The sequence below is a fragment of the Rissa tridactyla genome, chromosome 8 (assembly GCF_028500815.1).
Source record: "Rissa tridactyla isolate bRisTri1 chromosome 8, bRisTri1.patW.cur.20221130, whole genome shotgun sequence".
Classification (NCBI taxonomy): Eukaryota; Metazoa; Chordata; class Aves; order Charadriiformes; family Laridae; genus Rissa; species Rissa tridactyla.
Window position 1 is genome coordinate 2,533,938 of NC_071473.1, and position 14,122 is coordinate 2,548,059.

At 47.2% G+C, this 14,122-nt stretch overlaps 1 protein-coding gene across 7 annotated transcripts in view; it reads right to left on the bottom strand.

Annotated features, from left to right (window-relative positions):
• The window catches only part of INTS1 (integrator complex subunit 1), a 35,365-nt gene that overhangs the window by 7,807 nt on the left and 13,436 nt on the right, over positions 1 to 14,122 (bottom strand). For 6 of the 7 annotated variants that reach the window (XR_008467960.1, XR_008467959.1, XR_008467963.1 and 3 more), the window contains exons 26-45: positions 13,744 to 13,905; positions 12,454 to 12,600; positions 11,977 to 12,075; positions 11,471 to 11,595; positions 10,510 to 10,764; positions 9,667 to 9,826; positions 8,930 to 9,070; positions 8,363 to 8,543; positions 8,156 to 8,279; positions 7,496 to 7,614; positions 6,337 to 6,424; positions 5,469 to 5,695; positions 4,624 to 4,747; positions 4,022 to 4,155; positions 3,434 to 3,626; positions 3,041 to 3,168; positions 2,435 to 2,547; positions 1,700 to 1,813; positions 729 to 799; positions 104 to 195 (exon numbers count right to left, since the gene is read on the bottom strand). Coding sequence is in view for 2 of the 7 variants with exons in the window: in XM_054211116.1 (XP_054067091.1) it covers positions 104 to 195; positions 729 to 799; positions 1,700 to 1,813; positions 2,435 to 2,547; positions 3,041 to 3,168; positions 3,434 to 3,626; positions 4,022 to 4,155; positions 4,624 to 4,747; positions 5,469 to 5,695; positions 6,337 to 6,424; positions 7,496 to 7,614; positions 8,156 to 8,279; positions 8,363 to 8,543; positions 8,930 to 9,070; positions 9,667 to 9,826; positions 10,510 to 10,764; positions 11,471 to 11,595; positions 11,977 to 12,075; positions 12,454 to 12,600; positions 13,744 to 13,905 (2,797 nt within the window). In the remaining 5 variants the exon portion in view is untranslated. The remainder of the gene's footprint in view (positions 1 to 103; positions 196 to 728; positions 800 to 1,699; positions 1,814 to 2,434; positions 2,548 to 3,040; positions 3,169 to 3,433; positions 3,627 to 4,021; positions 4,156 to 4,623; positions 4,748 to 5,468; positions 5,696 to 6,336; positions 6,425 to 7,495; positions 7,615 to 8,155; positions 8,280 to 8,362; positions 8,544 to 8,929; positions 9,071 to 9,666; positions 9,827 to 10,509; positions 10,765 to 11,470; positions 11,596 to 11,976; positions 12,076 to 12,453; positions 12,601 to 13,743; positions 13,906 to 14,122) is intronic. The other variant, XM_054211117.1, reaches the window with a different exon arrangement.

Sequence of the window (14,122 nt, forward strand, 5' to 3'; positions counted from 1 at the left end):
ATGACAGTGTCATTACAGTCCAGATCACCATCAACAGGAGTGCAAGATGGGCAGCCAGTGCCCATCGGTGACTCGGGATAGCCTACATTCCAGTGGTCCTCACCTCGGGTTGTTCTGAATGGAGCGCAAAGCCAGACTAAAGGCCAGATTTCGGCAGGACTCCTCTGATGAGCTCATCAGCTTCTGTAGGTTTGTCTGAAAGAAGACACACAAATTAGGATCACAGGGTCATCCAGGAAGCACAAACTCCTCAGACTTGCATTACTACCCCTCCAGCACCAATCCAGCCCAGCACACATCCAGCACATACTGGCTGAGCCCGGAAATCCCTCTCTGTAAGAAGGATTATCCTGTTTTTGAATACTTTAAAGCACCCTCCTGTAATCTTACTCCACGTGGGACAGCCGTGTTTTCCCTAGGCTCCAGTGTTTTCAACAGAGCTGTTCTGCTCTCTCCTTGCCCCAGTACTGGGAAGAGGACAGAGGGTTAATTCTTCCCCTGACTAAAGAGAAGTGGATGATGGTAGACCCAGTATGCAATGGAGAGGAGAGGTAGGGAAGTAAATACTGCCTGCTGTCAGAAGGCCTAACTGAAGATAAATTTCTCCTAAGATGCTGCAACAACCACCCAAAAAGCAGAGGAAGGTTAGTACTTAAGCTGGCAGTGCAACGGACTGTGGCGAAAAGAATCTCGTCCTTCCAGTGGCAGTTTGAGACACTAATACTCACAGCAAAAAAGGAGAGAATTTCTGGCCTCCGTCTGGACATCTCATCAATGTCTGTCAGCACCTCCAGGATGTCTGGTGGAAGACACAAGTTGAGAGAGGTGACTAAAATTCACTGATCCAGCAAAGGATCTTTTTCTTTCTCCCTACAAATCCAATCTCCCAATCAGTCAAGTTTTCCCACCTGCACACAGAGCTAGAGTAATAAAGGCATTCTTCAAAAAGGATGAGAACAGTTAGGTCACGTGCTAGACCAGCACAACCCCGTCTGCCCAGGCAGAGGTCACCACCACTGTCATGCCATAGGCAGGGAGGGAGTGGAGTGAGGTGTGAGGTTTCAATTCCAGAGCACCTTCTTCTGTAACTGAAAGATCTTCACTGTTTTAGAAACGGTGTCCAGGCAGGATTTCTTCCTCCTATTTCTAGTGTGGAAAGAAAACTGTCACCCCAATACCACAACTTAGGTCTGAACACTGGACACCTGTGATTTCAGAAGACCTTTGGAGAACAAACACATTGTTCCCACCTGCCAGGTTAACACAATTTTTTTCCCATAAAGGCCATTTGAGGATTTCTAACAAAATCCTGCTTCTCATCAGTGTGGTATTTTTATATCATTAAAAAAATGGCATTCCTATCAGCACTCCAGACCTGGCTCGACATGGACTGCAGCGCTCCTTGAATTACTCATACTATCTCCCAGAGCATTTACAAGATCCTTGACAAGCCCCAAAGCAGGGGCCGTTGCAGCACTGCTGAGCTAAATGATAACAGCATCATAGGAAGCCTCTGTCACAGAATCACAGAAGGCTATGGACAAGTCCATCCAAAACAAAACCACATCTTAACTGCTGGAGACTTCCAGGCACAAGACTGAAACAGGAAACTAGCCTGTAGCTGACAGATAAGTAACAGCGTTGGCATCTGTCTGCATTTGCCCTGTGCCGCTGTACAGCTCTGCGGGCCCTCACTTACCCTCAACCGTTTGGCCTCTAGAGAGCCTCTTCATGTACGGGGCCATTTCAGCTGGCGTGAGAGGAGTGAAGAGAGACACGCTGACGAGGGGGAGAGAGCCAGCTGCTGTTTCATCTGGAGGAGAGAAAGAGAGGGGGAAGAGAGAGAACAGGTCACTCCTGACAGTCTACGTAGTTTTAACAGGGAGACAGATCCAGTGTTCCCCACCAGTATAGTGCTGTATCGTGAGCCGCCCAGCAATACTATAATACAATTCCTGGCTCTCATATTGAGAGCCCATATCTCTCATCTCTAGCCTCACTGCAACTTCTGGTACCCCTCAGCTGATGCAAAGAGAAGGAACCTTCCCAAGCTGTTTTAATAGTGAATAATTTTCCCATGTAAGTTTTAAAAAAAAAAAAAAAAAAGTGGAGAAGTGGATGTACCCTTAGTGTCTCTTGACAGGTCAATTCTGAAGTGTGGCTGAGGAAAGCAAAATCCACAACAATGAAACCTGCCCTTGTTAAGAGCTGCTGTTCTGCTCCAGTTGTGATACCACTGACAGGAAAACAAGTTAACCCATCCCAGATACTGGTTCCAAATTGCTGAGTATCCAAGTGCTATTCTCCACTCTAAATACCCTTTCACTGGGCTGTTACGAGAACAGGCACGGCATACAGCCCATAAAGTACCTGTGCTCCAAAACATCCTGCAGGTTCACCAGCTGGAATAACTCTTCCCCCCAGTCAGACTCACCATCCTTCTCTTCATCAGAGCCTCTGTCCAAGATGCCACTTTTACTAGGCAGACTCAGCCCAGCCAGGAGGGACTTCAACATTGCCAGGTCACTGTTGTCTGATGACAGGTCACTGGGGGAAGAGATGGCACGTTTAGCTTTCAATAGTGGTAAGGGCACAAGGACAAGTAAGAGCACATATATGTACTCTACAACGAATAGTTTCCCAAAAGCAGAAACCAGGTTTTTCCTTTCATTGTAACTGGAACTCAAATGCATTTTTCCCCTATCTGCAGGTGGGGCCCTGCAGCCACCAGTCAGAGAAAAGACCCTGCTGGGGTCTCTGGAAATGACTCCAGGGCCCCACAATGCCTCAACAGGACATTTAGACCATTATGCGAGTTGAAATCATCATCTCACTTCCTTGGGCTCAGTTTTCAGCTTTGAAAAAGGGACACGCTGCTCATCTCAATAGACACTTAAGGGAGCTAGGAGTGAAAGTGCTGCCTATTAATAAATATTTTGTCACATCCTCTTGCTGTCTTCTGTCTCATTAGCTCATGTCGGCCTCACTGTGCAAGCTCTCCGTGAGCTAACCATGGGCTAACGGGAGTAAGGAATCTTACTGGAGCGGATCCGAGTGCTTCTGCAAGAAGGAGACAGCTGCCTGGGCATTGCATGTGATGTACTTGTGGATAAACTGGACAAATTTGCTGATGAAGGCAGCCAGGTGCCGAGAGGACTTTCTGTAGTTCTGAAAAAGGATCGAGAAGATGAGAGTTAACAAAAAAAGCAGTGATGCACTGCCCCATCCCGCACCTCTGTGGACCAGGGAGTAGCTTTTTGATCTCCTGCCTCCTCTTTAAGTTCTCCAAGGTACTTGATACACTTTTTTGGTTTTAGGCATATGAAGGTTTTCCCTTCAAACGGGAGAAAGCTGGGCTGGCCCTGCGTTACATGAACTTCTCCATCTAGCGGCTGGCAGGCCACGCACGGAGGGGGAGCAGGGACTTTCCTACCAGCAGCAGACGGATGAAGGACAGGAGACAGTCCCATAGTGCCGCCTGGTGCTCGTTCTGGAAGACTTGCGGCTGGAGCAGCTCCAGGATGCCCAGGACGTGGATGAAGAAGGTCAAGTGGTTCTGCTGCCTGAACTCCTGGAAATTGAGGTGAACACGGCCGTGGAGCAGTGCTGCAATCATTGGCAAGTGCCTGAAATGCCAAACAGAAGAAAATCCAGATCAAGCCTCTTCCTAGAAACAATTACACATTGTTACACCTCAGTTCCTGGAAGGAAGCATCCCTTATCCTCTCCCAGGGTTCTGGATTTGATCCCTGCATCCAGAGATTCAGCAAGCTCCATTTCCCACCCATACTCTGTTCTCTTGTCTCTAAGATGGCTATTTCCAGACAGACATGAAGCCAAAAGAGGTGCTGCCTCATTATAAGAGATGTGACTTTGCTGCCCTTTCTCTTGTCTTTCGTACATGAATGTGGATTTTGTCACAATAACCATGACTGCTGCCAGTTTGTTCCCCTTCTAGGGCAACGGTGGATGCTTTTTAATGAATGCCAGCCACACAGAGGGTGAAAGTGGAGAGCGCTACCTAAGAAGTAGGATGGGATGAGCCACAGCGAGCTTCCTGCAGGCCATATTGGCATCCCACACGCGGCTTTCGGATGACTTGGAGTCACTGGTGTCTGCGAGAAGGTTAATGAATCTGTGAACCAGGGCATCGAGCTAGAAGAAAAGTAATGAGTAAACAGTTAAGAAGTTGCAAGCACAATCAAGCGCCTGGCTCTTCAGCAGTGTTTCCCAATTCCTTTCAGAGGGGGTTAACAGAAATTATTTTCAGGTGGAATCTGCAAGCAGATGCAACGCTCCAGCTGGCACAGGATCTGAAGTCCACAGTCCCTACAAACATCAAAACAGGATCAGACGCTTGCACGCTTGTGCTTTACAGAAGCTTTTGGCACACAGAAGCTTGTGGAGCTTATCCTATTTTATAGAAGGACACTGCAAAACAAACCACACATGAACTCTCTGCTCCTGAGAGTGCAGGCAGGGAAGGGGCAACAGAAGAGCAAGGTAAAGAAACCAAAGTGACCCAGGAAGCTTTTGCCAGTCCTCTTTTAGACTGGGCTTCAAGGTAGTATCCACTCTGGGTACACAACTGGAAAGAGGTTTTCCTATGCCTTTAAACTTTACCTTGCAAGTGCTGCTGTCTCTGGCTCCTTCACTGGTGAGGAGCATCTCAGGCATAGGCACAAGGAGCTCGGGTAGTTGCAGGTATATCTGAAGAAGAAGGTCCTGGCAGCATTTTCCCACAGAGCTGAAGGAAAAAGGGAGAGGTCAGCCTCTGGTTACTACGTTTCTTCAACCAGCAAACATCCCAGATCCATCAGATTAGTAACAGATTTTCTGCAAATAGCAAACAGACCATGTAAAAGAGCAGCCGCTGCTAATCTGAATCAGTGCTTTTTCAGTCTTCCAGACTATTGAAACTATCTTTCTTTTTTCAGACTATTCAAATCATTCACAGTCTACAGAGATCCATGCACAGCCTATGGAGATCCATCATTAGGCCATTTGGAGTTAGAAAACTGCAGTTACAAAGTGGCACAGGACAAGAAATCTCTGCTTATGTCTCTGGTGAAGAGGTTTTGCACATGGTACTCACGGGCACCCCTATCCCAATTGGAAGAGTAGTCGGAAGCACATCTATTCAGACTAGCCAGCCTTAGGAAACAATCTAGTCTCCATTCAGCTTTGAGAGCAATCATAACAGTCTGAAGCAGGATGCAGTATGAGCAGTGATTCAAGGGATGAGTAGGCAAGAAATCCCATGTTAGAAACTAATTAAAAATAACCACTGACGTAAAAAAACCCAACCACAAACCAACAAGAAACATGGCAAGCATTTTGTCCTGAAGTCCTAAAAGCAAAAGGGCCTTGAATTGTAACTTTAAAAATCACCTTCCTGGTCCAAGTACCACTTAAAATGACAAGTAACTACAATTAGAGTAGGCAGCGCTCCCCATCTGCAACCCCACCTGCTTCCCCACTGCTGGATGCAGCTGGTCAGATACTCCGTTACTTTTTTGATGCTCTCAAGGTCCCCATGAGAACAACTGAGCAACAAAGGCAGTCGAGACTGGATGAGCGTGCAGGAAGCCTCTTCTGTGTTCTGGTATCTGGTTTCTGCTTCAGCCAGGATGAGCTCCACCATGCTGATCAATTCTGATGCCTTTAGGTGGAGCACAAACTCCTCACGGCGCTTCTGTAATGCAAGAGATCACCCAAAATGAATCTTAACTGAATCCCTAGATACTTAGTTCCTTCTAGTCACACCTTCCCCAACTGGAATGAAACCACCTCTTAGAACTCTTAAGAGCTGCCACGTATGTAGAGCTCTGAAAGCACGCACCACAGCCCCAAATGAAACCTCCTCACCCCTCATCTACTTCTGAACTCATTAACTTCCATCTCAGCATGCGTGATGGGTCAGAAACCTTATATACTTCAGTCGCCAAACCAAAGAAATTCCTCTGTGGAGAAGAGATGCAACCCTCTTTTCTTGGTAAAATGGGAATTAACCCACATGGGGTTTTAGCTTGCTCACCACTGGAGCCTTGCGCGTAGATCTTTAACGGATATTGTGGCAACTGCTGCAGGAGCTGCAGAGGAAATGCCAAGTGGGCAAACTTATGTGTGTTCATATCAGCTTTTTGGACTCAAAATTGCCACTGTAATATGTAACACAGCAGAGCAGCTCAGTAATCAGCTGAGGTACAGGCAGCAAGCTTGGCATGCTGCACCTGCATCACTCCAGCCACCTCTTGGGCTGTGGAAAAAAAATCAGGCATTGTGAAAGCCTCTTGCTCCATCCAGAGAGGAATCTTGGAAGAACTGAACCGCTACCTGAGGTGTTCTTTGGTCCCTTCCCTGCCAGATCCGAGGAATGTGAATACAGGCCCATAAGAAATCCAAGGATGCCGTTGGGTCAAACCTGCAAGAAGACAAAAGAAGACAGATCTGCAATTAGAGTCAACACAGCCCCCAGGCAGCACACGAACACATGGTAGCGTCTCTGAACGTCATGAGTACTGTGAAGAAAGAAACATCTGCAAATGTAAAAATAGGATCCATTAAGTCCCAAGAAGGGGCTTGGTTCTGTTCCCAGATTATGACTAAATATTTGTTGCAATAAGCACAGCACAGGGTACGGAGCTGAACAAATGACATTCAGCAAGAACATGGTGGCTCCATGGAGTCCTGCACCACAAGGCCAGAAGTCAGTCATCAACACAAACAATCGGTACAATCAGACCAGTGACCTTACTGTCCCAGAGTCCAGAACATCCTATCTTGGCTGTTAACTTGGATTGCAGAAATTAATGAAGTTGCTAGCGAGCAGGAGATAAATAATAAAATAATAAGCAAACTGAAATACTGCTAGCTTTAGAAATATTGCTAGTTTAGTAATGTCCTGAATTACTACTGTTAGGTGTTAGCATTGCCTGGTCCACGAGCGTGACAAGTTTAAGCAAGACACTACTACAGCAGCACTTCAGTATTTGAGAGCAAGGTACAGAAGCTGAGAGCTAGGGCTGCTCCAGAGACCAGGACTGGGAGCCTGATGCCAGGAAGGGGGTTGGAAGACGACTGATAATGCAGTTTAGTACAACCAAAAGATCCAGCAGAGCCAGCCCAGGTACAGAGCCTGCCGTCGTCAGTTTGCTATCCAAGCCATCTTTCAAACCCCATGTTCATAAAGACTATCAACAAGGGCAATGCTAGATGGATTACCCAGCGATTAGCACTTCCTGTTTAGAACACAGCCAAATCTTTATGTGCTGCTTCCATCAAACAGCAGGTAATATTTATATCAAGGTACACAAATCAGCATGACTGAAATCAGCATCCTTCTCACAGAGCCTGTTTTTGGCTGAGTTACATCTCCTGGCAGACGCACTGTGGAACGTGGCAGCTCTTGTTCTCAGCTTCTGTTTGTTCTCTCTCAGACACAATGAGTCGCCCAACTCAAAACTCCTTGCTAGGCCCAAAAAACAAGACTCACCTTTGCTCCCGGTTTCTGCAAAGCAGAAGCCTGATGCACTGGTGCAGCGTGGTCCAGCTGGACTGGTGGGTGAGAAGAGCCAAGAGATACGGGCGGAAGGAGGGCACCTGGGACCCTGCCTGAAAGGACCAAACAAGGAAGAGATGTAATAAACAGATCCTTGCTGCGAGGTGGATGTAGGAAAAACTGTGTATTACAGAAGGATGACGATCCAGGCAGACAGACAGCACAGAAGACAACATGCGGATTTAGGATTTGAATTGCAGTACTTTCTAACAGAACATGGCATCAGCCGTGAAATTCAGTTTTAGTCTTAGCTTTGGCATAGCACTTCTGGGCAAGCTGTTTATCTGCCTGCAAAAACACCAATGAAAACACAGCTGGCTGGGCTGCTACGGGACTGTGTTGTGTCTGTAATGCACTTTGAAGTTCTGAAAAGAAGCAGCTGAGGAAATATAAGGATAACATGAAACATAAGCCTTGCCCTGAGAAGGATGCACCGGAATCCCCCCCCCACCCAGTCAGCCTGTACTGCTTTGGAACTGGTATTAGCAACACGTGTCAAAACATAAAACTACCCCTTGCCCTGTTTCCAGGTGCAGGTCAGTACCCCAGAAAGGTAGTTTCAGCACAGTAGTCCTTCTACCCCACAAGTCTTACTTTGCTCCAGGAGAAGAGTAGCTTCTGCTGCAGATCAGGGCAGCTACTGATCACCTCTGGGTCCAGCATCTCCAGCCAGTCGTTAAGAAGGCCAGAGGAGGGCCCTAGCCAAGGAGCTTCCGTACTGAGGAGAAAAGAAAGCCAGTATGAGTGGTGCTGTCATGAACCCAGACCTACCAGTGAAATCCCATCATTGCCTAGGCTCACCTGCAACTGTCCAGCTCCTTCTTCACTGGTGTTTCTTCTTTGTCCTGGAGCAACAAAGAGCTCACCACAGCAATTGGTTTCATGGCAGGAAACCTGCCAGCCGTCTCAACAGTAGCCGAGAAGAGGACAGTCAGGAGTTCCTCCAAGTATGGAGAGTGAGTTTCAATCAGACCTTGAAGGACTAAGCAGAGGGAGAACAATGTCACTGGTTAACTTCAGGATGTGGTGAAAGCTATGGAACCTTATAACAGTATCATGAAGGCAATCAGTCCAGCATTCCCAAGAGCCATTTTTATGTGGGATAGTAGGCTTCTGTTTCTTGTTTGGTTAGTGGAAACCATCAGTTTGCCGACAGACTTAATGCCAGCCCCAGATCCCAGTTTATAAACCCACATACCAGTGCAGGGGAAGGAGGTGATACAAGATAGCACCAAGTTTAGATCAGTTCACATTTTCTGATCCAGGCAGAAGGCAGCGTCCCACAGCCTGCACAGTATGCTCTCCCTTGCTGGGCTGGAAGTTCAACCTGCTGCTGCAACAGGAAGGAGAGCAGAAGGACAACCATACCTTTGCTGATGAGCTCCGGCTCCACATTACACTTCTCTCCTGATTTCAGGGTTGCAATGATGGCACGTACCGTGGAGCTGATCAAGTCAGGGTCACGACGGAAAGTCAGAGCTTCAGTGAGGTGCAAGAAGCCACCTCGAACTGCAAAGAAATCACAGCATTGGCATCCCAGGGCCAAGCCAGCCCCCTTTTATAGATGCCGCATGTGGCTCCAGCACACAAATACTCATACGTACAAACACACTACGCTCTACTGCCATTTTACTAACACTAAAACCCTTGACAGCTCCTCTGCATGTTACAGGAACATGTGGCTAAGAGAAAACTCTATAACCACAAACCCATTTCCATGCCTAAGCTCCTCCTGGTTATAGATGCCTCCTCCCAACAGATGGCAGATGATAAACAACTCTACAAGTCATGATGTGACCTTGTTCTGGAGGCATTCTTGGATGCTCATCTGTCAGGACTACAGCTAGCACAGAATTCCTGGCCTAAACCAGGATTTTTTCCCTGAAAGATCTGCCGTGCTTGGTGAGATGCTTTCAGGTGTCTATTGCAAACCCTCAGAGCTAAATCACTTGTCTGCATCCTCATGGAGTTTATATAGCACAGTACAAAACTTCTCTTTGCTACTCCTAAGCATACCTCCAAAAGGCAGCCCACCCTACTTTCTGCTCTGGGTGCGGTTTTGTTTTCATGCCTTTCTTGTCCCACAAGCTGCAAAATGCCAGTACCGTCACTGATCCTGTGCCTCGAGGAGTACTGCACAGCAAAGGCCTTCAGCTGAGCACGCAGAGGACCATCTTCCACTGCAGGGTTCTCCAACCACTGCAGCATCTGCATGAGGACTTTGAAGAAGAGCGAGGAGAAAGCAGTGTCCTGTGGCATGCAGCGCTGTGGAGTGAAGCAGAAGAGACTTGCTTATACAGACTGCAATACAACAAAGATCGCAGGAGAGATACAGATAGGGCACAGACACCGCCAAGAATACACAGAGCACACCTACTCTGTTGGACCATAGCTCACTCAAATCAAGGCAGCAGCTTCTAGTGTACAAAAACAAGGCAGAAGACTCACACACAATACCTCTCCCAGCATAACTATGGGCAGCTTTGCACCTCCTTTCGTTGTGCTGAAAGGAATGAGATGTTTCACTGAATAATGCACAGCCGGCTCTAAAGATTTCTTTATGGAATTACAGACTTCAGCTCTCAAGCTGTCTGCAAATGCCCTGGCTTGCAAGACATGTCCATGCTATAAAACACCACAGACTAGAGATCCCAAAACCAACAGAGACCCAGAGCCACAAATCCACAGTGCTGCACAGTCCCCAGACTAGGCAGGATACACTCAACCCTGCAGGTAAGGCCCAGTTCCCAGCAGTGCTAGGCTCATGTGGCCAGCCTGCATCCAGATGCCTACGGCCAGGCAACTTGAGTCCCTCTGCATCATGCTCCCCAAGCTGTATTTCCAGAATTACCCAGACAGAAGGTCTACACACAACACTGCAGATTTTCTGTTTCCTCCCCACCCCTCTTTGTTAAATGCTACAAAAATTCTCGTCCTACACTGCTCACCTGATACTGGTACAACTGGCGCATCAGCGGGCAGGAGATGAAGTGGTTGCGATGCATTGCCATCACCAACGCACCGCTGTGCGGCGAGTTCATCAGTGCAGCTACTGCCTGGAGAAGTCGTGCCGTGATCCCAGTCACCTGTGTGTTCCCTTGGCGGATGCGAGCCAGTTCCTGCCCCAGGGCCTGCTGTAACGCCAGGGCGAGCGGGCGCAGGTTTGAATTCTGCCACCGCGGGTCTGGATTTAGTGGGAAAAGCTGGTAGGATACAGAAGGGAATACGTTTATGAGAGCAAATGAAAGGACTTGCTATACCGTAAATATCCTGAGGCAGAGGACTGATTTAACTTGTACAATTATACTGACTGTGGGCTAACTGGAACCCTCTGATACAGCTCTCTCAATATTTTAGTGCCTGGTACGGGAACAGCCGCAGCATCTATGCAACCCCAACATGACTATCAACACTGACACTGTGGGAGAATCACCATACTACACAAATACAGGCAACCAGCTTGGCCAATTAATTCCCTGTAGGCTGCTTCTGGAGTCAACGGAGAGAGGGAAGCTCTACAAGCAGACAAGCCAGAGTACAAATGCTGTTTGCACACAGCTTTGCTGCCAAGGCCCTGTGAGCATTTCACAAATCCTCCATCCACTGCTGAGAGGAAAGGCACTATACACAGAACAAACAAGGTGCAGAGACAGTAACATCCTAGTAGGCACCGACAGTATTAGGCGTGATCAAAAGCCACATCGTGTTCAAACTACAAGAAAAAAAAAATCCTTCTAGTATCAATTCTACCAGGCTGTAATTGCCCAGCCTCATTGCATGCAGGGCTGTCATACTTACTGCCAACAAACCCTGCAGGAGGAAGGGGTCAGAAGATACAGGTATATGGGAAATGGATTTTTAAAAGCTGCTGCAAGGAAGTAACTGATCAGCTAGAGGTTATACCAGTACCTGCAAAAAGATGCCTGCTAGATCATCATCTGGGCCCAGTACCCGGACCTGGCTTAAGGCACGGATCCGGCTCTGGCCTTGTGAGTTCTCAGGACTAGATTTTGACCTTGCAGTTTCAGCGCTGTCTGCAAGAGGAATAAAAGAAAAGAAAGAAAAATGTTGTTATGGTAGCTAGCGTCTGGAGCCCTAACACTGGATCACCTTCAACATTACAGTCTCTAACTGCCAAGGAATTCATTCACTTTTCTCCGGAGGCCAAGCAAGAGCTACTTTTCTGTATCGCTCAGAACAACTCATTGTAGTAAACTCCAAAAATATTGGAATTTCTCCTTTTGCCAGAAGCAAAAAAACTCTAGCAAGGACGGGCGTCTAACTGTAGCTTGCTGATATATTGCAATGCAATCCCTTTTGAAGACAGCTTCTCACATCCCTCTCAACAGCAACAGAGGAAGGAAGTTTGGAAGATGACTTTGATATTCGGAAGTCTAGGCGATCGCGGGCAGTACCTCGGCGGGCTGGTAAGGAGGCAGTGAGCAGGGAGTGGAAAGTCTGGCCTCCTGTTGCTCCTCTCTCATGTTGAACTTCCACAAGATGAGCCATGTAGTCTGAAAAAGGACAAGATATGAACAAATTATCATCTCATCCTCCTTAGTAAAGCAGGACAGAATTGGTTGCTGTTTGTACAGCTCCCACAGTGAAAGGAATTTGCTGTTCCCATGGACTTCGTAAACACGATGCTTTTAAGCCTTGTTTTTTTACACGTTAGCCTCCAAATTACTTTTTAGACTCTGTACAATCCAATCCAGAAAACCCTTTTCTACTTTAGGAAATACAGCCAAGGGCCATCCAGACAAGCTCTAGGGAAGTATCTACAGTGATAACAGGCTGCCAAAGCAGAGTGCACACAGAGTTTTTTGATTTGACCCGTGAAAACTGTTCAAGAACAAGTAAAATGCCTAGTCAGCCTCATATGAAGCTCTTACTCTTGTCCATGATGTTCTGCTCCAGCGTCTGCGGGTCATGAGATACTGCCTGATCCAGGTACTGCAGAAGTTTGCTCATGCTGGAGACTGGGATTCCAAAGGACTGAACAAAGAGAAGCAGCTGCTGCGGCTCCAGGTCCTGCAGGGCTAGAATACATAACACTGAGTCCTCAGACCTCTGCTCGCAGAGGGTCATCTTTATTACCTGATCTTTGTGCTGTTGGCTGGACCAACAGTGACACTTTAATGCAGAGAGCCTAAAGCCAACAGTCTGACAGCTGCCTACTGTGTTTTCTTTGCTGTGCAAATCATTGCCTTCTTATTGCATCTTCCAGTTAATTCACTCACTGGTTAATTTGATCTTCTGTTTAATTTGATCAAAACCTCAGGAACCCAATCATTCGTATTAAAAAATAACTTCCACCCTATCTGTTGATGGCTGCAGGCAGGAATTATTGAATAATTCAATCACTGGCTATAGAGAGCTGTCATTTAATTAGTAAGGAAGGAATGAAAGCTCTGAATACCAAGAAGAAAGAGAGCACCGATGAGCTGCGCAAGGACAAAAATAACTATACGTATAGCCTACATCCTTCAGGCACGGCTCTCCACATTGCAAGCCCACCATGCCCTATGGATCCAGTGCTGTGCCTGCTGTCTGGTGACTGCACAGCTTAGTTCAGTCTGAATTGTAACAAAGACGGGACTCCAATTCAGAATTCCCCATTTCCTTTAAAATCCACAGAAAGCACAATATCCATACAGACTTGTTCCCCTACTTCAAAAGTAATAGCGACTGCATATAAAAGCCAGCAAGATTCAGCACTTGGATCAGAGTGGGAGGAAGTGCCTTCCAAATGTTCTACCAAAGGCACTGACCACCTCTTCAGTCTCAGCTTTCACCGAGTTCTGCTCTTGAAGCTGTGGGGATTAACCTGTGGGGCCAGATGTTCGGAGAGGTTGTATCCGTTCTCAAACCCTTGTTACATGAACTACACATCACGGCTGAGTAGGGAATCACCCTGGGACATCCCATAACATTCCCTGCCCAGAACTAGCTCATATTCTGTACGTCTGTTTGACAGCCCTTATCTATTGTATGTTTAGATTGCGACTGTCACAAAAATCCAGAGACACAATGCTTTCTGCTGCGGGGTCTGCAGTGACCGATAGCCCCACCCACAGGCAGCCAAGCAGGATGGCTGGGAACACAGAGGATTTGAGCGGGGAAAGCCGCTCCCTTTCCCTTCAAGAGGGTCTGAAACACCAACAAACATCCCACAGGCTCACCTGCATCCACAAGACGCGGGACTTCAGAGCGGATCATACGCAGCTTTAGCCAGTCAGGGAGCAGCAGAGCCTCCTCTGAGGTGTCAACCAGAAAAGCAGTAGGAAGGGGCTTTTTCTCCGGGAACCATATATCCAGTAAGGTGTAAAAATCACCATCCCCTGCTTAAGAGTGAATACAAAATTATCTCCTATGTTCATAAGCACCTAGAACACCTTACCCTTCTCTACACAAACCAATACACCAAAACACTTTATTGTTTAAAAGGTTAGAGACAACTTGGGAATAAACACTACCAAGTGGAAGCGTGAACTACATATCTGAGTACCCAGTTCTCACACTACAAAGTCTCTGAATCCTTCTCGTTTAGCAGGGAGGGAC